This window comes from Electrona antarctica, assembly GCF_951216825.1.
Source record: "Electrona antarctica genome assembly, chromosome: 11".
Lineage (NCBI taxonomy): Eukaryota > Metazoa > Chordata > Actinopteri > Myctophiformes > Myctophidae > Electrona > Electrona antarctica.
The window spans coordinates 22,081,103-22,103,825 of NC_136792.1; the positions used below are offsets into that span (position 1 = coordinate 22,081,103).

A 22,723-nucleotide genomic window follows, 5' to 3' on the forward strand; every position below is an offset into this window, starting at 1 on the left:
GACAACACGTCGTGCAGGCCACCATTGAGTGCCCGCCCAGACATACAGCTAGACGCAGACAGCCTGCCGTTGCACCCAGCTATATGGTGGACCGCCTGGACCTTTCCCCAGACCGCGCAATGTCTCCCGGTCGGGAGCATTGGACTACCAGGGAGGAAGGGGAGCTTCGTGATGACGAGCTCCCTTCCTTCCAGGAGCAACTCCAGGACTACCACGTCCTGGACGAGGCCTACGCGGACGAACGAGATGGCCATGATGACCTCTCCCCCGGGGACTACGTCAGCACCACTCGTCGCCCCTTCGACGACCTGGATGCCATGGACATACAGGAGCACCAGCAAGCCAGGGCTCCTGTCCCCCCGCCTCCTGTACCCCCCATGGATGACTCCAATATTTACGAGATATACAGGAAGGCTAGTGCACGTTGTAACCACACATGGCCTAAGTCAACTGTCAAGGTACTACCATGGGAAGGCAGGACTGATGAGTCCGCCCCCCCCCCTGCACCTAGAAGACAGAAGCTCCCTATGGCACAGGGCTTCGAGGAGGCCATGATGCACGCCTGGGACGAACCCCTCCTGAAGGTGGATTTTCCCAAGGCCAGCGCCAAGGGGCCCAACGACATACCAGATAAACAAACCCTCGCCATAGACTTCATGCCAGCTATGGACAAGGCTATAGCGGCCTACCTGGCCAACCCTGCAGCTCCTAGAGTGGATCACCACGTAAAGGAACCGCAGCTCCTGTCCAGCAGCGTGAGGGAAGCCTCAAAACTGAACAAGTGGCAGTATGCACACATGTCCTTCGTGGCGAAGGCCCTCAATGCAGGAGCACTTCTCCAGGGTTCCATGAAGAGCCTCCTCATTGAGATGGGACAGAAGTCCATTAAAGTCCAGCTAGTGGAACTGCCAGAAGACCTGGCCGAGTTACGCCGCCTGAATCACGAGATGGCCACCCTCCAGAGGGACTCCACTCTCCACAACGCCAAGGCAATGGCATGTTCCATCCTCCAGGAGAGATGGCGTTGGGTCGATCAGACCAGCGCCATCTCCCTGGAGACAAAGAAAGAGTTTGTGGCTGGAAATATCCACCCAGACAGTATGTTTAAGGACGCTCTGGCCAAGATGTCAGAGACCATCCAACAGCTCGAGTCCTCCACCAAGACGATGAAGGCGCTCGAACCGCTGGCCAACCAGGCCGCCCCGGTAGGCCGCCCCAAGGCCAAGAAGGCACCCTGGAAGGCCAAGACCGATGACAAACCCAGGTCCCAGGACCGGAGCGGAGATAGACAGCGACAGCCTGCAGGCCGAGGCAGAGCAGACCGCCGCACCTCTCCGCCGCCCTACAAGGCCAGGAGCGCTCCCAGAGGCCGAGGCCAGGGGAAGCGCAAATGACCTGCCCGGGCCGGGTCATCTTCCCCACCACACTCAGAGTTCAAGGCCAGAGGTGGGGATCACAGATCTCACCTCAGAGCCTGCGCTGAAGCGCTTAAGGGGGCCTGTACACAGTGCTGTGAGCACCGTTGTACAGACCCCCAAAATTGTTATGTGCAATTCACATGTGTATGTTTTTCCACGTTGTTCAATAAAGAAAACAAAAAAAAAACAAAAAACACAAAAAACAATAAAACCAACTCTGAAGGGCATAGGCCCAGTGGGAAAGATAACCCACACTGTGACAGCTTTAGCTGTCACAGGCCGAGAACTCCACGCCAATTTTTTCCAAACTCAATACCGAAAAAATTCACTAGAGGGAGACATTTCACACAAAGTAAGTCTTCCCCCAGGCAGGCCATGCACCACGCTGACAAGCACAGGGAACCCTTTGTCACGTCATCTGTCACAATGGCGGATATCCGGGGCTTCCCCGTGGATAATCCGTACAATTCAGACAGGATACAGGCTACAGTTCGCCTCCAAACCGCCCACTTCCAGGAAAATTATTTTCTCAGAAGCGAGCGGGCAAAAGGCCGCCATTCTGCAAGAGGAAATCAATTCATTAATGCAGAAAGGCGCCATCACAGAGGTGGCCCTCGACCAATCAATGAACGGTTTTTACTCCCGCTATTTCTTGGTAAAGAAAAAGGGGGGCGGACTCCGTCCCATTCTAGACCTGAGGGCATTGAATCGTCACTTAAAAAAGCTGCGATTCAAAATGCTTACTCCACCAGTCCTCCTACGCCTAATTCGCGAAGGGGACTGGTTTACGTCGATAGACCTGCAAGACGCATATTTCCACATTCCGATTTACCCGCCGCACAGAAAATTTCTGCGCTTCGGGTTCAGAGGAAAAGTGTACGAGTACACAGTCCTTCCCTTCGGAATGTCACTGAGTCCCAGAGTCTTCATAAAGTGCACCGCGGCAGCTATCGCTCCGCTCCGACAGCAAGGGATCCGTCTCGCTACATACGTAGACGACTGGATCCTACTTGCAGACTCTCCACGAGAAGCACTGTCGCACACACATCGTGTGCTCAGCCACCTCGACTCGCTTGGGTTTATAATAAACCACGAGAAGAGCATGCTTATGCCAACACAGTCAATAGACTTTATAGGCATAACACTGAACTCAATCTCTTACACGGCCCGCCTGAGCCAAGAGAGAATAGACGCAACACTGCAGTGCGTGGCGTCATTCAAAAGGGGACGCTCGATTCCTTTTCATGCATGCCTCCGGATGGCGGGGTTAATGGCCTCTGCGGTCTATTTAATCCGCCTAGCAAGGCTACATATGAGACCTTTCCAACGATGGATAGGCTCTCTACATGTACCAATGCACCGTCGGCACCAGAAGGTAACAGTAACATCACAATGCATACTAGCCCTTCAATGGTGGTCAGACAGGAAAACCCTCTCAGAGGGCGTCCCCATGGGAAAGCCTCTGATCAGGAAAGTCATCACTACAGACGCCAGCATGACAGGCTGGGGAGCCACGATGGAAGGACTCACAGCCAGAGGTTTATGGTTGGGGCCACTACGTGCCCTTCACATAAATTACTTAGAGCTCATGGCAGTCTCCCTCGCCCTGAAATACTTCGAGCAGCGCATCCTGGGTTGCCATGTCCTAGTCAGGACAGACAACACCACGGCCATGTGCTACATCAACAGACAAGGTGGACTCAGGTCCCCTCGTCTTCATCAACTGGCTCAGAAACTGATCCTGTGGTGCAACACACGCGTCCTCTCAATAGTAGCATGTCACGTCCCAGGTCTTCTGAACACAGGGGCAGACCTGCTGTCCAGAGGACCTCTCCGCTACTCAGACTGGTCACTACACCCTCATGCAGTGGCCCAGGTCTGGAGCAGGTTTGGGAAATCCAAGGTGGATCTCTTTGCCACAGAGGAGAACACGAAGTGTCCCCTCTTCTTCGCAATCAGGGGACCATCAACGTTGGGGCTAGACGCTCTGTCACACCAATGGCCCAAAACCCTTCTCTACGCCTTTCCCCCGCTATCCCTCATCAGCCCCACTCTGGACAGAGTGAGGACTCAGGGTCTGAAGGTGCTCCTAATAGCCCCGTCGTGGGGGGTCTGGAGGTCGGAAATAACCCCTCTCCTCTACGACCAGCCGTGGAGAATTCCCCTTCGAGCGGATCTCCTCTCTCAAGCGAGGGGGGAGATCTTCCACCCTCACCCCCAGGACCTAGACCTATGGGTCTGGCCCGTCAAAGGGTGATGTTGACTGCCGTGGGTCTACCTCCGAACGTAATCGAAACGATTCAGAAAGGCAGAGCCCAGTCAACAAGGGACCGTTACGACACAGCCTGGCGCGTCTTCGAGCATTGGTGCTCACGAAGACCAGACCAAACAGTCCCCTACCAGGCCTCAGTGATCGACGTCCTGTCATTCCTGCAGGAGCTCCTAGACAACGGTCTAGGCCTCTCCTCAGTCAAGGTCCATTTGGCGGCAATCTCTGCCTGCCACCCAGGCTTTGATAACCAGACGGTGTGGAAGCACCCGCTGGTAAAACAATTCATGAAGGGTGTACGCAGGGAACATAGGACATGCAGATCCCTCGTTCCCTCGTGGGATTTGTCCCTGGTTCTAAAGGCGCTGGCTACAGCACCCTTTGAACCACTACAAACCGTGAGCCTCAAGCTCCTAACCCTGAAGGTGGCTCTCCTGATCGCACTCACGACAGCAAAAAGGGTCAGCGACCTACATGCGCTCTCGATCTCTCCAGACTGCATGAGGTTCGATGAGGGGTCGACCAAGGTCACCCTAAAGGCAAACCCCGCCTTCATTCCCAAAAATGCTCTCTCAGTGTGTGTGCCAGTGAACCTACAGGCTTTCCATCCCCCGCCGTTCTCCTCTGACGAAGACAGCAGGCTTAATTGCCTCTGCCCAGTCAGAGCTTTACGCATATACGCGGATAGACTGGCTCCCTTCAGACAAGGAAGCCAACTCTTTGTGTCCTGGGGTGCCAGGACCAAAGGAAAGCCCGTCACGAAGGTCACTATCTCTAACTGGATAGTGGAAGCCATCCGTCTGGCCTACACTAGCCAAGGCGTGGATTCCCCTCAAGCCCTGAGGGCCCACTCCACAAGAGGTGTGGCAGCTTCCTGGGCACTCTACAAGGGTGTCTCCATTCAGGAAGTCTGCACAGCAGCAAGCTGGTCTACACCCTCGACTTTCGCCACATACTATAACCTAGATGTGGCAGCGCCTTCGCTAGCGCACGCGGTCTTGGGGGCCGCTGCTCAGTAAGGCATCAGGGCAGCATAGCGCTGCCTCCTGCTCTCCACAAGGACTAGGTTCTGGACCCAAAAGGGTCCGAGCCCCTCCCAAAAGGTTTACCTGGGACCCACTGGAAGTTCAGGTCACGGGAGTTCATAAAGTCCCATAAACGAAAGGTATTTCGTGAAATTTCTATATAATACAACGTTAAAGGTTACTTTAGTAACCACGGTTGTATATATAAATTGAACGAAATACCTTTCGTGGAACGCCCTTCTGTTCTCTAAAGCAGAAGAAAAGTTCCGAATGAGGGCTGACGTAGCCACGCAGGTATCTATACGGGATAGGCGTGGCTTCCTACGTCACCCTTAGAGCCCAGGACAGCGAAAATTCTAGAATTTTCTGTCCTGGGAGTACATAAAATAATGTTCTGCAGCTAGGTTTTGAAGGAAACCTACCCATAAACGAAAGGTATTTCGTTCAATTTATATATACAACCGTGGTTACTAAAGTAACCTTTAACGTTACATTACTACAAAAAGTGTGTGTGTGTGCGAGCGTGCGTGTGAGTGTCGGTCCAGGTGAGCCACTCACCTCTGATGGAGCTGCCTCCGTTGTCTCCTGGTATCCATGACAGCGTGATTGATGTGGTGGTTGTCTTGGTAACAGTAAGGCGTGGCTGATCAGGAGGGACTGTGAACATGAAGGAGACAATTTAAAGTTAATCTCAACACATCTGTGTTACAATTTGACCTTCAACTGTATTAATTGATTGCTTGAGTCCCGTGGTGGGTTTTGGTGAAATATTAAGTAGTTCCGGTCATTTTGTGGGGGGCACAGGGGGCCACGCATTAAAAGTAAATTAATCCACAAAACTAACGTAATTTGTATTGTTGACCTATTTCTAAAATATTAGTGCAACTTCCGTTCATGTTTGACCCCTCTATCACAAGTTTTTTGTGTCCATATCACTACGCCCAAAAAATTGTTCCATGTGATAGAGGGGTCAAAGTTGAACGAAAGTTGCGCTAATATTTTAGAAATAGGTCAACAATACAAATTACGTAATACTTAATATTGACCAAAACCAGAGCAGAATTCCCACCATGACGGGACTCAGGCAATCAATTAATACAGTTGTAACCACTATATTAAAGGCAAACTATCCCTTTAAATGAAGGGATTTCTCCATATACTGTAAATAATCGATCATTTCACTAGCAAGAGCTCCAAAATGTCAACAAGGTTCTGAAGTAGACTATGCACTGGACAAATGTGCATGACATTATTTCAATAAACTACAGGAAATGAAAGAGGATGAAACAGTATCCAACAATCAACTTTAACAAGGTCCAACGGGAGTTTTCATGTTGCACGGTAAGACTACGGTGATTAGTATTATTGCCATCACCTGGGTGGGTCAGTCGTGTAACTTTCCCTATGGCTCAACAACAGAGCCATGCAGAATAACATTGACAGCTATGAGGTGGCTAAAGCTTGACCTGCATAGCAACAGTTGCTAAACTACTTGGATTGGCATTGGACAATCGCTTTTTGGGGTGGGGTTTAGTGAAGGGCTAATTATGATGAATGATTATTATTAAAAGAAAATTGTGAAAATAGCAAATCTACCAGCTCACAACTTGTTGTGAGCTGGTAGATTGTGTGTGTGTGTGTGTGTGTGTGTGTGTGTGTGTGTGTGTGTGTGTGTGTGTGTGTGTGTGTGTGTGTGTGTGTGTGTGTGTGTGTGTGTGTGTGTGTGTGCTTCTGCTCACCTTGAACCTGCAGGTTCAGAGTGATCTCATCGGAGCCCCAGTTGTTGCCGGCCACACAGCTGTAGTTCCCAGAATCCTCTGCTTTCACTGTGCGGATGATGAAGCTGCCGTTGCCATGGACACTACGCCGCCCGTCCACAAGGACAGGGGTGGGGGTCCCATTGGTGCTTGGTGGAGAGACGGAAAGAAAATGTCACCAGAAATAATTGCCATCTGGGTAATACATATACCGACAGGAGAAAAAACACTTTGTCGTCTTTGTTGTCGACTACAAACCCAGTGTACAAAATAAAAATGTACTGGTCCCTCAGTGCTCTATTCTCCACGGAAATAGTGAGCACAATTGAGAGCTATAATCCCTCAATGATTGATTGGTTTTTATTTTGTTAAAAGAAATACCAACACTTCAAGGATGTGCACATACAGTGTAATTAAACACTTATTTCAAATGTGGTCAGTAATTAGGCCTATTATCAGTCGTCCAGGGGTGATGAGGGCAGAGGACATACGGTACAGGTGTAAATCTCGTTTGCGTCCGAGCATAGGCATGGCTGAAGCATGGTAACGCCCCGCCTGCCTGTGATTGGCCTACCGACACTGCCCGTCTTGACTGTCCTCTGAGACGTGAGGTTACTCTGTGGTGAGATTGAGAAATAAATAAATAGAGAATGACAGCTTCGCACGCGTGACAGAATGCAGCCTTGTAACTAACTTGTATGTTTTATTTTTGTAGAAGAGGCAAACTAATATTGTTTATGCCGTTTACTTTGATTGAATAATTGATTGAACGCATATGTACGTTGTACTATGATTTGATTTGGGTGTGTTCTAAATAAATAAGTGAATACACCCAAATCTAATCATATTACGGCGTGCATGTTCAATCAATTATTCCATCAAAGCAAACGGCATAAACAATATTAGTTTGCCTCTTCTACAAAAATAAAAGTTACAAGTTATAGTTCTCTTATAGTTCTCTTGTATCATACCATACTTGATACATACTACATATTATTTCTCACCACGGAGTAACCTCGCATCAGGCAGACTATCCAGCATAGCTATATCCACCTCGGAGGACAGTCAAGACAGGCAGTGTCGGTAGGCCAATCACAGGCAGGTGGGGCGTTACCATGCCTATGCTCGGACGCAAACGAGATTTACGCACGGTACAGTATCATAGAAGGGGTTTCAACCTCTTAAACTCCCCCTCCTTTTCTCCTTGTCTCTTTGGGGGTGATCAGCTATTTATTTTGTCTAACGTTCACCTAATTAATCATCCTATTCCCAGAATAGGAACGCTAGATACATCACTGAGGATACGTCCCAGGTGCATCCATGCAAGGTTTTTTCGTTCTCTGTGGGCAATGTCTGTCACTTACTTTCCTTTGAGCCACTTGATGGTAGGTGGGGGGTCACCGACAGCCTTGCATGGCAGTTGAATGTCCTTCATCCAGGGAGTGGTCACTGTCCCGTTAAATGTCAGAATTCTGGCTGGGGCTGAGAGGGACAAAGATACGGACACACAGACAGGAGGACACACAGACAGGAGGACAGATAGACAATAGATATTATACACATACAGTACAAGTACAGCTGCGCACACAGAATTTATTTATGAAGGATTTATTTGTATCTGCACTAATTACAAATGTCACAACACAAGTAGCCTACGATATGCATTCTGGATATTAAACAGACCTGACACGGTAAAGTGCAGACTAACTGTACATGAACACATGTCGTTGAAAAACAATGTGTTTTTTCACCCTCTGCAGCTCAATAGAAAATGCTTGGGATGTTTTGAATGACTACGGTATACATAATTCCCATAAAGTTGATAAAATGGTCATATTACTTTGATTCAGTTGGTCTACCTTTGGCCAAAGGTTCCACTGTGATCTTGTCACTGTTGTTTCCATGGCCAGCAGCGGTCACTGCCACCACCCAGATGCTGTACTGTCTGTTTCGAGCCAGGTTGGGGATTCTGTAGAAGTACACATCTGGAGACGCCTCGAACTCACTCATCACCTGGAAACACAGAGCAAGGAAGGGACACATGTACAGTAGTGCAGTGGTTTCCAAAATCCTAAAAACGTTTGTGGCCTGCGTGCATTTTCAGAGCATGTTTATTTTCAATCGATTGTGTTCTGGCATAGTGAACTTTATTTTGTTTTGTATCTGCCACTTATATATAACGGGTGTCCATGTGACACACCCGCATGCCGCTCTTTGCCAAACTAATTTGGCATACGCCTTACGGGTGCTTTTGAACTCCACTATCGCCTTCCCAAATGTGTGTGATCAAAATTTCAATTTAGGGGAAGCACGCCAACAAGCCCATGACCACACCTCTAGGCGCAAATACTGGTGTCGGCATAATAGGTAGCGGGTGACACTGGACCAAAATGACATTAAGGGACAGAGCAAGCTCCTATACTCATAATTTTCGGGCAGAGACTGACTTGCGGGCCGCGTCATGGGTAACGGTGGCGACAAAAATGGAGCCCAGAATGTTTTTCCAATTCTATTTGGGGACCCATTGTTGATCATAGAAGCCAGTCTGTTTAAATGGACTATTTAGACGTTCAGTTTAGGTGGTGTCTTGTGATTGGAGGTTATTATGGACATAAAAGGACTTCTGTGCCTTCCTTGCGCAAGTAACAAGTGGAGCGCGCAAGTATTTGTGTGCATGTGAAGTTGGCAGTTCGACAGAGTGCATTTCTAGTTTCTTACTGCATGAGCCTGGGAGTCTGTCTGTCTGTCTGTCTGTCTGTCTGTCTGTCTGTCTGTCTGTCTGTCTGTCTGTCTGTCTGTCTGTCTGTCTGTCTGTCTGTCTCTTTGATTGACTGATTGATTGAATACTTTATTAGTCAGACCTGCAAACGGCACATGGTACAATAAGACATTAAAGCCAAAAGGATTACACAAAGTCCTGGGGACTTGTTTCCATTGTGGTTCTATATTTCCACTGTAGTTCTAATCCCTATAGCCTATACTGTAAGGAGTACCGGTAAGTTCCACAAAGAAGGTATATTGTAGATTCAGGCTGATCGATGATCCTCATCTACTGTAATGAGGGTTACAATACATTCCGTTTCATTACTGCCACTGAAAACAAAAACCCTCCAAAAGCTGCAGTCGCATGGCTGTGGAAATGTGATTACACTTGCTGTAGCACTCGCCCAGCTAGCCCAACGACCTTACAGGCGAATGCAAAGGCTCAACTTATGTAACTTAGATAGCATTTTATGTAGACATAGCACTATATTCATAGTTTCATTATATAGATATATTCCACTGTTATGTTCGTAGCTTACGTATGATTCATAAAAACTAGTCTTTATGTATGTATCGCCATGTTTTGTTCTTGCTTAATGTAAATCGCTCTGGATTAAGAGCATCTGCTAAATGCCTAAATTGTAAATTGTAAATTACATTTTTACAACACACCCATTCAGGCCTGACGTCGAAATTAAAAAAAAAAAGATTTGAGGCACATTTTAACGATTTTTCAAAAATAGCAGACCTACAAGTTCATAGCGCGCCACTCGGTGGCGCGCTATGAGCTTGTAGATCTGCTATTTTTCAATAGCTAAATTATAACAATGTTTAAAACACCAAAAGGGGTTCCCGCCCAAAATGGGTTAATGGTTAATGTGGTTAAACGCTAACGTGACATGGATGCGTTCCAGGTCTCAATGGATTAACAGGATTACCTGATGAAGGTCTGTGAAATCGAAATATTGTTTTTGTTAGTTAACTGAAAGGAAGGGAGGAAGTTCTGTGTGCTTTCTTCCACCAAGAGAACTCTGGAAATGGAGCACCACACCAAACACTGCAATAACAACAGGTAAGCTATAGGCGAAGCCCTCAATGCTGTGGTTGGTGCGTTGACATGCATAGTGCATAGTGCCACATAATACAGCAACTGCAACGGGGCGATTCCTCCAACCTTCCGCCTCTATGTCCATGGTCTCCACTCTCCTCTTCATCTCACACTCTGACTGTCCTATTTAAATAAAGACAAAACTGCCTTGGGAAAAAAATGAAATAAAACAACCGCTTTGCGATTATAAGGACAGCAGATGTGATAATATCATACCATAGGGTGGAGGTTGGAGCAGAAGACGATGTACTTCCTGATAATGCCGTTGAGTTTGAGGGGTGGCAGCCAGGAGACGAACACCACGGAACTGGTGGAGGCGGCTGCCTTTACCCCGGCTGGTGGGCCGGGCGCTGTGGGGAGATCAGAGTCAGTCTCAGCTGCAAGTCTCTCACATAAACTAAATTTACAACTACAAACGGTAAAGTCCTCAGTGTTCATTTAACCCATTAAGACCCCAAAATGTGCATGGTGCAATGGTGCTCAAACTTTTTCATGTCGGCCTGGGCCGTGGCTCAGCGGTCCAGGCACCTTGGCCGGTAGCCCAAGTCTGGCAGTGTGCCGCGGGTTCGACTCCCGATCCCGACGGCCTTTACTGCATGTCACCCCCCATCTCTCTCCCCATTTCCTGTCAGCCTACTGTCTGTCCTTCTATAAAAAATAAAAATAAAATAAAGGCGAAAGCCACAAAAAAAAAAAAAGAATGGACCCTTTCGGGTCCATTTGGTTCCATTTGTACACTCTCAGAGTTATACAAGGATAAATTAATACTTAGCAACCTAGGTAGTACATTTTATGGGCTTCTATTAAATGTTTGCATATGAATTATAGTTATCTATCAAACATGAATTTAGATCAGTCATAAGAGAACCAAAGACATTTATATAAAAGGGGAGGGGGATATGCCACCCTTCCTTATAATTTAAATCAAAAGGTAATAACAAAAGAGTAATAAAAAAAGTTGAATTCATGATAATTTCCTTCTTAGATGATTTGCTGTGCCTTGTAAATGAAAGCAATAGTACATCGTTGTGATTAGGTCATCAATCAAAATCAGAATGAGATTCAATTATATTGCCACATCACAGGTTTGGAATTGGGTGGAATTATGTTTTTCGTGTGTGCTCCATCATTTGCAGGGGTGGACTGGCCACAGGACGTACCGGTCATATTACCGGTGGGCCGCGACCGTAGGGGACCGCTCGAGTTAGTGACAAATAAACCCTCTTCTATCTTGAATCGTTTTGCCAGCATTCTTGTGAGAGCAACAAAGGGTTGTGTAGTTGTCTGTTGGTTTGTATCATTTATGTTGTTCTGTAAAAGTGGTGGTATTAGGTCTTGTTTTTTTGTGTGTGCCTCGATGGAGTGGGCGGTAGTTTCTGCTATCTGCGCGCTGGTTGTGGTGGGCCGGTCTGGGCCAAATTCGGGCCGAATTTTGGTCCCAGTCCAGCCCTGCTCGTGCAGCTTCGGGTGTTTTGCGAAGTGAACCTTATGCTTCAGAAGACAGAAGACACTGTATAGGAGTGCTGCATCGGTCCTTTCTTAACACATTTGTAAGTCCCTTTCCTCTGTAGAGATTCGAGAATAGACAGGTAATTCAGGCCAACTTATTCCAAGGTAAACTAAATTCTGTTCTTTAGATATTTCAGGTATAATATTGTTACTTGTTATTTTTTTCTGTTTTCATAATTTCCCTATGTTGTATGTAAAATAAAATAAAAATGTGAATATAATATAAAAATCTGAATATTCAGGTGTATGTAATCAGATAATCCACTGTAAGTGGATAAGAATATGTTTTCCAAGGTAACTGAGTAGGCAACTGAGTAGTAGAGTCATGAATGGTCTCTCCTTTATTCAGAGTGATAGTTGAAAAGATGACACAGCATATAGGAGTCTGGACAGCAACTCTTCCATGCCGGAAGAGGCACAACAAATGTTGTCTTTACCGTCCTCCTTGGTGCGTACGTAGATCTGCTCACTGCGGACTCCGTCCCCAGCCCTTGTGAAGGCTAGCACCTGGATGCTGTAGTTGGTGTATTTCTCCAAGTTGTCCAGCTCCAGAGATGGCTGACCGGTTGTCACATTCCTGATCTCTCCCAACTCTGATAGAGGAGAGTAAATTCAGTTATTGAACATGTGCTAATTTTATTCCTTGTTGCTAATATTGTGGAACTGGCTCATTTTACATTAGCTGAAAAGTAATGCAGCGCGGAAATGTTGCAAGTCTTAAGTAAATATAATTATGATGAATACCCACACAGAGGTGTATGAACACAAAGAAGACTGAAATGCATGCCTTTGTATCCATTCTCAAATAATTCATGCTGTCATATATATTAATATTATTTTATTATTATATTATATATTATTATATTATTGATCATACAGCAGCTTGCTTTTTTCACACAACTTCAGTATTCTTTTCAACTCTCTCCTCTCCTCTTCTACATACAATCCTCTCCTCTCCTTTCCTATACCATCGTCTCCTATCCTCTCCTGTGTCCTTGACAGTGTTCTCCACCCCTGGGTCTGAAGCAGTGGCCCTCACTGAGTTATTGCATAGTGAATTATTGATGGGAGGTTGGCCAGGCTGCCAGCTGGATCACTGCTGGGGCTCGGGGAACATGCAGCAAAGAAGACATAGACTGGATATATTTACAGGAAACCAAGATATCTGATTTGCTTTTGTTTCCCTTGTGCACAAAACATATTATTTTCATTGCTTGTTAAGCTTAGAAAAACAGCTATCAGCTCATAACATTGCTCAGAGCAGTTGAAAAATCTGATTTAGCCTTTCACCGAGTCTTTCACAGTCCAATGCTACCATAACTCCTTGAAAAGGAAATGGTTGGTTGGTCACATGTTTCGTCATTTGCCCTGGAAGGCATATACCGGTACATACAGTAGACATTTGGATGGTCTGATACATTTGACAAGAGCGACAAGACACAAGACATATTACACCAAAAATAGACAAGCTAAGATGTACACGTCCCATCCACGCAATACACCTTCAATTTAGCACTAACTGGCATACAGTACAGTGCTCTCCAAGGAAATAAGCTACTGCTAACCTACTCATGCGTGCATGCTTTTTTTTGTCCATTAAAGTATTATTGATTTTCTCATGTGTGCATGTTGCAATATAGGCTACTGTATGCACGACTGACTACTGTACATTCGGTTATAGTTTTACATACAGTACTTGTGTAATATCACTGAAAGAAACTGCTGATACTGTGCCTTTCAGTCTAATCGACGTAATCGTATAATTGAGGCCATATCTGTCCCTATGGAACCCTTATCTAGCGATTGTGGCAATAATGATAAAACATAACGTTTTAAATATAATGCCTCAGAGATGGTTCAAATTAAATGGAGGTGCAGATGAAGGTCCTTCTTGGACCCACATAGAAATAAACCGTGTTTGGCTATTTTCCACATGAACCCTATAGTATTCTGGGGAGACCGTTCAGAGAAAATAGCAGATCTACAAGCTCACATGTTGTTGTTGTTGCGTTGGAGTTAGTACATCTGCATATGGATCTGCTATTTTCGGTGAAGAGATATTTAGTGTCGAGGGGGGAAATGGAGCAGGAAAAGTATAGCCCTCTGGGGGACCCCGGTAAACAGAGCGTACCATATACTGTAGGGTTTATGTGGTTAATAACAGTCTTTACAATGACTTGCACCTTGGGACTTCCCTTCAACCGATGGACAGTCAGGATGGATGCACTTCATGAAGCTACAAACACTCTCTCTGAACATAATGAGCAAAACCACTCCAGCTACACACACCATGAAGTTGCATTTATTGAAGAGTCAGCACAGTACAGTATATGAGACCACAGTGTCACCTAGTGGGCAAACTACTGTATGACTGAACCACAGCAGGGGGAAACACTGACTAGGCGGACCCAGAGCCATTGATGATATGCACACGGCTGCCATCTTGCCAGCAATAAGTGCAACTTCCCATAGACAGCCCATTCATCCAAACAGAACAGTCCTATCTACTGTAATTGTATTAGATAACGTCAAACTCACCAACATTGCAGCTGTACGGAAAGCTTGAATATCGTCTTTCTATCTGCAATGTGTTTGTTTAATAAAAATCCACTGTAGACATGTTATGAGCTACTCCCTGTCAAGAAATTCCTTTTTTTCTAAGTGCTGGAGTTTGGAAGTGCTCGTTGACTATCACTCAACAGCCCATGTGTACCACCTGTTTAGAATTTGCACATAATGCAGGAGGCAGCAGGAGGTTGCTTTAGTGATAACGAGTGCTTCCAAACTCTGACACGATTTTTATGAAACAAACACTTTGCATATAGTAAGACGATAATTGAAGCTTTTCGTACAGCTGCAATGTTGGTGAGTTTGACGTTATTTAATACAATTAAATAGGACTTTTCTGTTTGGATGAATGGGTTGTCTATGGTAAGTTGCACCTAGGTAGCCCCTTGCTGGCAAGATGGCAGCCGTGTGCATAGCATCAATAGAGTAAGACAGAGTTACGAAAACTCTGTTCACTTCATGGGGCCAGTCCAATGGTGGCTCTCTGACTTCTGTTGAGAATGGGGACAGAAGTCAGAGAGCGGAAGTAGGCAGAAATGCATTGGACCCAGGCAACAGCCCAGCTTTAATGATCTTAAATCCCTTTACTTTAGATTGTTTTGTAGTAATCGTACAACATAAACATTACAGAGACCTTAGTTGTTACTGTACAATACTTTAAAACAGTTGGCATGTTGCACACATGTCTATAAGGCTAATTGCTCTTATTTGCGCCGCCCTCGTTGAAAACAATGTAATTCAAACTCCAGCTTGTCCCTCTCCAGGCTGCATTAACAGCGCTCGGTTTCTGCCCCCTCAATATCGTAACTCTTCTTTTAGATGGCTCTGGGCGGACCATGATATAACGGCCGGGAACGGACATGCACGCAATAATATGTATTTGGCTGTAGACACCCATCTGGAAATATTTTGTGCTAGGGACCCCCATACAATATTTGTGTTGTTAAAATTCACAAAATCTTCAAGATTGTTTTTTTTAAATAGCCAATGGGTTTACATTTAGAATACATTGATTAATTTGAGAACCACTGCTCTATTACTAAATGTGGGCTATAGATACTGTAATAATGTAAATGATGCTGAGAATGCACTCAGTGAGAATGCACTGTTTCTCCGTATGAATGTACACACACACACACACACACACACACACACACACACACACACACACACACACACACACACACACACACACACACACACACACACACACACACACCTCCATCAGGCAGGTTGGCCCAGTAGATGACTCTGTAGCCCTGTAGGATTCCATTGAGAGACTCCCTGGGCAGGGTCATCCAGGACAGCGAGATGACCTCCGGAGACTTGGCCACGGCCAGCACATTTTCAGGAGGCCGTGATGGCACTGAGGAGAGGAGAGGAGAGGAGAGGAGGAAGTACTGTAGTAAATTCATGATATTCAGTACTCAGCTGTTGGGGTTGATAGCTAAGCTAACAGTGTGAAAACAGCAAAGCACAGTCAAGGAAATGAAGGAATTAACTTTGACCGGAGGCAGTTCAATAAATGTCCAGCAGAGGGGAGTATTTCTACAAGATCAGTCTGTTCATTCTGCTCTGCCTATCTTGCAGCATTGGGATCCATACATTTCAGTTCACTCACAGTTCAAACTTAACTTGCTTGCATTCTAAATAAGCTACATGAATGCAGTGGCGTAACTAGACGTCACTAGGCCCTGACGCAGGCTGATCAGCGAGTGCCCCCCATCCAACCCCCCCCCCCCCCCCCCCCCCTACATAATGGTATGGTGTGTGGCTGTGTGTGCTATAGCAGCAGCCACCACCAGGCTCCGCCAAACTTTGTTCAACTCAACTGTCATTGCATCTCTGTATTATAATTTCAGACGGCACAGGTGGGCGGCCGTGTGCCCCCCTTGCCTCTGGGCCCCCACGCAGTCGCGTTGTCTGCGTCACGGTAGTTACGCCCCTGCATGAATGCAATAGTCTTCAAAAGACAGAAACAAAACAACATAGGGCACATGTCCTATGAGCTTGCAAGAGCTATAAAGAATAAAGCCTAAAAGAAAACTGAATAAATTGTGCCATTATTCAGCTGGCATAACGAATATTGTTATACATCCTTGTCTTGTCCATTGCTTTACTCAATAGTTTCAGCTTTGCCATCACTCTCTTATTTTATACAGCACGTTGCCATGATTATAGCTCCATATGGCATCAAATCAATATCATGATTATTTCAAACCTTTGGCTTGATTACTCGATTATTATTATAGTGAAAATAGCCGATCTACAAGCTCACAAGTCACAACGCGTTGTGAACTTGTATACTGCTATTTTGACTGTTTTTGTACGCCACCATTGTATACAACAAAGTATAATGATATTTATTTGATTATTATCAGATTATACAAATCTATTATAATTGCTTCATGTCAATTCGTTGATACAGTAACCTATGTATAAGGGGGGTACAAAAAGGTCTCCTAGATTATTCAATGAACCTAGAGTACATGAGCCAGGTGAAGCCGGTTATTGGTTCCAGACGTGGTGTTTTGATATGATCTCGGGTGAATTTGAGCCCAATAATACGTACCATCCTCCAGGGTCTTGGTGACCACCTGCTGGGAGGATGGACCCTAAACAATACTTACCATCCTCCAGGGTCTTGGTGACGACCTGCTGGGAGGATGGACCCTAAACAATACGTACCATCCTCCAGGGTCTTGGTGACCACCTGCTGGGAGGATGGACCGTAAACAATACGTACCATCCTCCAGGGTCTTGGTGACCACCTGCTGGGAGGATGGACCGTAAACAATACGTACCATCCTCCAGGGTCTTGGTGACCACCTGCTGGGAGGATGGACCCTAAACAATACGTACCATCCTCCAGGGTCTTGGTGACCACCTGCTGGGAGGATGGACCCTAAACAATACGTACCATCCTCCAGGGTCTTGGTGACCACCTGCTGGGAGGATGGACCCTAAACAATACGTACCATCCTCCAGGGTCTTGGTGACCACCTGCTGGGAGGATGGACCCGTGCCCGCCCTGTTGGCCGCCTGCACCACCACGCTGTACTGGGTGAACTTCCTCAGGTTGTCGAGCAGGAGGCTCTCCGTGACGTCCCCCGTGGTGTCCATGCTGAGGATGGTGAACTGGTGGCCGCCCCCGGCCGTGTACTCCCGGTAGCCCACCTGGTAGCTGCGGATCACCCCGTTCTGCAGGTGCTTGTGGGGCGGCTGCAACAAACCACAACACAAGTAAAACAATAAGTAAGTCGGTGAGTGCATGGGTTCTCAAACCTTTTCATGTTCATCATGCCGTTACGTGGTCACTGTCAAGGAGGTGCTGGACGAGGTCGTCTCCACACTGGTGGTGGGTTCTCCTCCGTCGCAAACAATACCACATTTATTTTGTATGTATGTATGTATGTGTGTGTGTGTGTGTGTGTGTGTGTGTGTGTGTGTGTGTGTGTGTGTGTGTGTGTGTGTGTGTGTGTGTGTGTGTGTGTGTGTGTGTGTGTGTGTGTGTGTGTGTGTGTGTGTATGTATGTATGTATGTATGTATGTATGTATGTATAGTATAGTATGTATAACTACTTTTTTATATATGTGATGTATGCCATGCTTTTGTTATTGCTTAATGTAAGTCGCTCTGGATTAAGAGCGTCTGCTAAATGCCTAAATTGTAAATTGTAAATTGTATGTATGGTTAAAGTGGTTCAAATGATTATGACGCAATATTAACTAATTTTGCTGACGATTCCCTGGTTTTTATGTAATGTCATTTTTTGGGGACCCCAGGAAGAGTAGCTGCTGCTATTGTGGGGCTTCCTGTCAAGTTCCGCATCAATTATAAACTCCTCCTTCTCACCTACAAATGTCAAAACGCCTTGGCTCCACAGTACCTCTCAGGCCTCCTCCATAAGCCTCCTGTCCTCTGTCCCCAAGGCAGTCAAGCAAACCTTCGGGGACAGAGCGTTTGCCATGCTGATTTGCCATGCTCCAACACTGGACTCTTTTAAGGCTGCCTTGAAAAGACTTATTCTCTCAGGCTTATGGCATATACTGTAGTTGTTGATTGTTTGTTGGTACATTTTGTAAAGCGTCCTTGGGTTCATGAAAGGCGCTATATAAATTCAAGCTATTATTGTAGTATCTAATGTGGATCCAAATAAATAATAAACAGAACGCATCAGAACGCATCTCATCGATATTTTTGTTTAATAATTAATATATAATGAATTAAACGTAATAACAAACACACACATACAGTGTATATATATATATATATATATATATATATATGTATGTATGTATGTATTGTGGCGATTAGCTGTGCGTCGCCATGCACGCCCATTGGTGCCGCACGTTCAGTTCACTGACATACGTTCCTTTTATGAATGTCATGACGTCACGCACCTGTCTGCTGGAGGAAGTGCTGTGACAGCGGCGGAGGCTGGAGGTGTTTGTTTGGACTCGTACGTTTTGTTTACCCTTTATGTTTATCATTTCGTTGTTCGCACGGAGCGTTACCGTTTGGAGAGGATCACACGTAGGAGGACTCCCCGGGGATCGTTTAGATCATAGGGGGACCCCTTGGAACGGATTTAATCAACACTGGTACATCCCGTCCGTGAGTGAGTAATGACAGAACAGCTGAGGGGTTGGGTTTACGAACTACCGCGTACCGTGCGGGGTACAATAAACATCACTGTGCAAGGGCTGGATATAAAACTGGAACTGTATGTGAACTGAACTGAACTGAGCCTATGGGCGTTGATTTCAATATATACAACTTACTAACTGCCATCTACGGTGTCTGTGCGTTATTGTGTGTTACAAGTGACTTTGCAGGGTGTGTAGTGTGGTGCGGACCACTTTAGCTGCACAGCCTTATGAACGGTTACCCTAATTTAACCCTTTGTCAGGATACTGCCTGGCTGGCACCCCAGAACTATAACAAACCGTTACAGTATGTATGTATGTATGTATGTATGTATGTATGTATGTATGTATGTATGTATGTATGTATGTATGTATGTATGTATGTATGTATGTATATATATATATATATATACATATATATATATATTATATATACTGTATATATTACTCTGCCACCAAATTGTGAAAGTCCCCAGGACACAGTTTGTGTTATCCTTATAGCTTTAATGTCTTACTGTACCTCGTGCTGTTTATATTTCTGACTAATAAAGTATTCAATCAATCAATGAATGTGCAGGTCATTACAGTAGCAGTTGAAATGCGCCCAGACTGCAGTACCTTCCAAGTGACTCTGATGCTCTGAGGAGAGGTGGGTTCCAGAATCACATCCTGCGGAGGGCCATCAGGGGCTGCAAAACAAACACACTGTTCAGAATCACATCCTGCGGAGGGCCATCAGGGGCTGCAAAACAAACACACTGTTCAGAATCACATCCTGCGGAGGGCCATCAGGGACTGCAAAACAAACACACTGTTACAATTTACAATTTAGGCATTTAGCAGACGCTCTTAATCCAGAGCGACTTACATTAAGCAAGAACAAAAAGCATGGGAATACATCACATATGTAAAATGCATTTTACATATGTTCAGAATCACATCCTGCGGAGGGCCATCAGGGACTGCAAAACAAACACACTGTTCAGAATCACATCCTGCGGAGGGCCATCAGGGGCTGCAAAACAAACACACTGTTCAGAATCACATCCTGCGGAGGGCCATCAGGGGCTGCAAAACAAACACACTGTTCAGAATCACATCCTGCGGAGGGCCATCAGGGACTGCAAAACAAACACACTGTTCAGAATCACATCCTGCGGAGGGCCATCAGGGACTGCAAAACAAACACACTGTTCAGACACGTCTTCCACAGTCTCATGGAGACTAGCCTCGGTACCCTGCAGGCTTTTATTTCGCGTTTGGCTCAAAAAGAAATGTACGAGGACTTGTTCTGCTATCCTATACTTACATTACACACAGTAATAATAAAGTGTGTATATATTAGGGATGCACCGAAAGGGAAATTCTTGGCCGAAACCGAATACAGAATATAGGAAACAGTTGGCCGAAAACCGAATAACGGTCTTTTTTCCTACCATTGCTGTCATGGCCGTACCTTAAAGCTACCTGATTTATGGCAAAAGAAATGGTTATGGCAACTTAACTTAAATAATAACCACTATTTAGGGTCCATAAAACATTTATTCAGCTCTTTTGAATGCATTAATTGCATACACTATTCGGTGATATATTTTCTGCTTATTCGGGCCGAAACCGAATAGGCCGAAAATGCATTTTTAGCCATTTTCTGCCGAATATTTTCGGCGGCCGAATATTCGGTGCATCACTAATATATATATATATATATATATATGTATGTATATGTATGTATATGTATATATATGTATGGTACTGTGTATGGTACTGTATAACCTATCATCATACTATGTACATTGAAATTATACAAACTATATGCCAGGTCAACAAATTAACCTGACATCTTTCTAAATTATGTAATCTAAATTACATTTGAACCTTTACATAAGCCTGCATCGTTGTCAAGGCTAGGGCATGTGCTATAGGCTAATGTCTGTGGAACAAACTCTTCATTGCCTCAAACTGTCGTCAATGAAGAGTTTGTTCTATAGATATACAGTACAGTACATATCTAACTGCAGGTAAAGAGCATAATGCATATATATATCAATAGCAGCAATATCACAGTTGACATAATCAGCATATAGTACGATTTCACGCATAGAGTTATACGTCGTCATGTTGGGTGGAAAAAGTAGTAGATCTACAAGTTCAAAACGCGTCGCACTGCATTTTAAGCTTGCAGATCTGCTACTTTTGATGCTTATGTGTGACGCTGTAGTATGTCTGACGCTGTAGTATGACCAAGTAGGTAGGGCGTTCTGCCAGACAGCAACAGTTTCATGCCCCTTTAAGTTGTGCTGTCGTGAGTGCAGACTACGTAACTTCTACATCGCTGTTTCTCAACCTTTTTGAGCTCTGGTCCACAAACATATTATAAACAATCCTTGTCAAGGTCCACAACCACTTCACTTCAACACAATCATTTAAACTTCAATTTTAAGAAATTGTAATTATATAATATTTTATATTTAATATTAATGATATGAGAATAGATTGGCCACGAACAACATTACAAGCAACAGCCAACAACCAGTTGTGCCTTGACAATGAATGGAATAATCCTTGCCCTAATATTTTGTCTCACTAGGGAGCGCTGCTGAGTTAGGAATATTCGAGAGACAAATCACCTACTCAGCTCTCATCAAAAGAATACAGCTCCTTAGTTACACATAAACTTTGATGATGTGAAACCACATTCGATTTAATCATAATTGCTACATTTGATTATTATTTAGATTGTATTGCTCCCTGGTGAGCTATACTTTCCCCCAAAATCCAGGAAAATGTGTTAAGTATATTCAATACATGTATTGGCTTCTCTGTGGAGGTGTCACTGTAAGATAAATAAAAAGCCTGATGGGGTGGAGATACAGTGGCCAAAGCAGGTTTTTTACCCCACAATTCTTGTAGCCCATTTCTTTCACCCAGTGTCAATTGTCTATAGTGTAATCCTGGGCACTACACTCCCTCTGCCAACCTGGGGAGAGCAACGGACTGACCTCATGCTTCACTCAAAGCATGAGGAGTGCAAGCCGCTTCTTATCACCTGACAGGGAGGACTTTCCCCTCCATCAGGCGCCCTGGCGGGAGGCAGTAGCCTATAGAGACCAGAATTAGTGCATGTGGGTATACCTACACTAGGGTAGCCTGCACTCAGTCTGAATTTTCATTTCGTTTCACTTTCATTTTTGTTTTTTAATGGGTGTGGCGGGCGAACCGGGGAGAACAAGCAAACTCCACACAGAAAAGGTCCTTTTTCCAACCCCATACCTAGGGTATGGGCACTGATGACGCGGAGGAGAGAACACGCCTCCAGCATCCCCTGCAGGAATCGAACCCGGGCACTTCCAGCTATATCGTTGCTGTCGGACAGAAACCTCTTATCTCCATATCTTTTTGTTCTTCTTTTTGTAAATTAATGCCCTACTTGATCATACCACAGTGTCACATAAAAGCATCAATTAGTAGCAGATCCACAATCTTTTTTTGTGGCTTTCGCCTTTATTTCATTTTTATTTTTATGGAGGGACAGACAGTAGGCTGACAGGAAATGGGGAGAGAGATGGGGGGTGACATGCAGTAAAGGCCGTCGGGATCAGGAGTCGAACCCGCGGCACACTGCTAGACTGGATTACCAGCCAAGGTGCCTGGACCGC

General features: G+C 45.3%; 1 protein-coding gene across 2 annotated transcripts in view; it reads right to left on the bottom strand.

The window, feature by feature from the left end:
• Positions 1–22,723, bottom strand: part of dscamb (Down syndrome cell adhesion molecule b) — a gene marked incomplete at its 5' end in the record, with an annotated part of 234,817 nt that overhangs the window by 22,863 nt on the left and 189,231 nt on the right. For both annotated transcript variants that reach the window (XM_079515045.1, XM_079515044.1), the window contains 9 exons: positions 5,271–5,369; positions 6,452–6,618; positions 7,834–7,951; positions 8,329–8,482; positions 10,557–10,690; positions 12,287–12,442; positions 15,637–15,783; positions 17,396–17,639; positions 19,686–19,756. In XM_079515045.1, the coding sequence (XP_079371171.1) occupies positions 5,271–5,369; positions 6,452–6,618; positions 7,834–7,951; positions 8,329–8,482; positions 10,557–10,690; positions 12,287–12,442; positions 15,637–15,783; positions 17,396–17,639; positions 19,686–19,756 (1,290 nt within the window). The remainder of the gene's footprint in view (positions 1–5,270; positions 5,370–6,451; positions 6,619–7,833; positions 7,952–8,328; positions 8,483–10,556; positions 10,691–12,286; positions 12,443–15,636; positions 15,784–17,395; positions 17,640–19,685; positions 19,757–22,723) is intronic.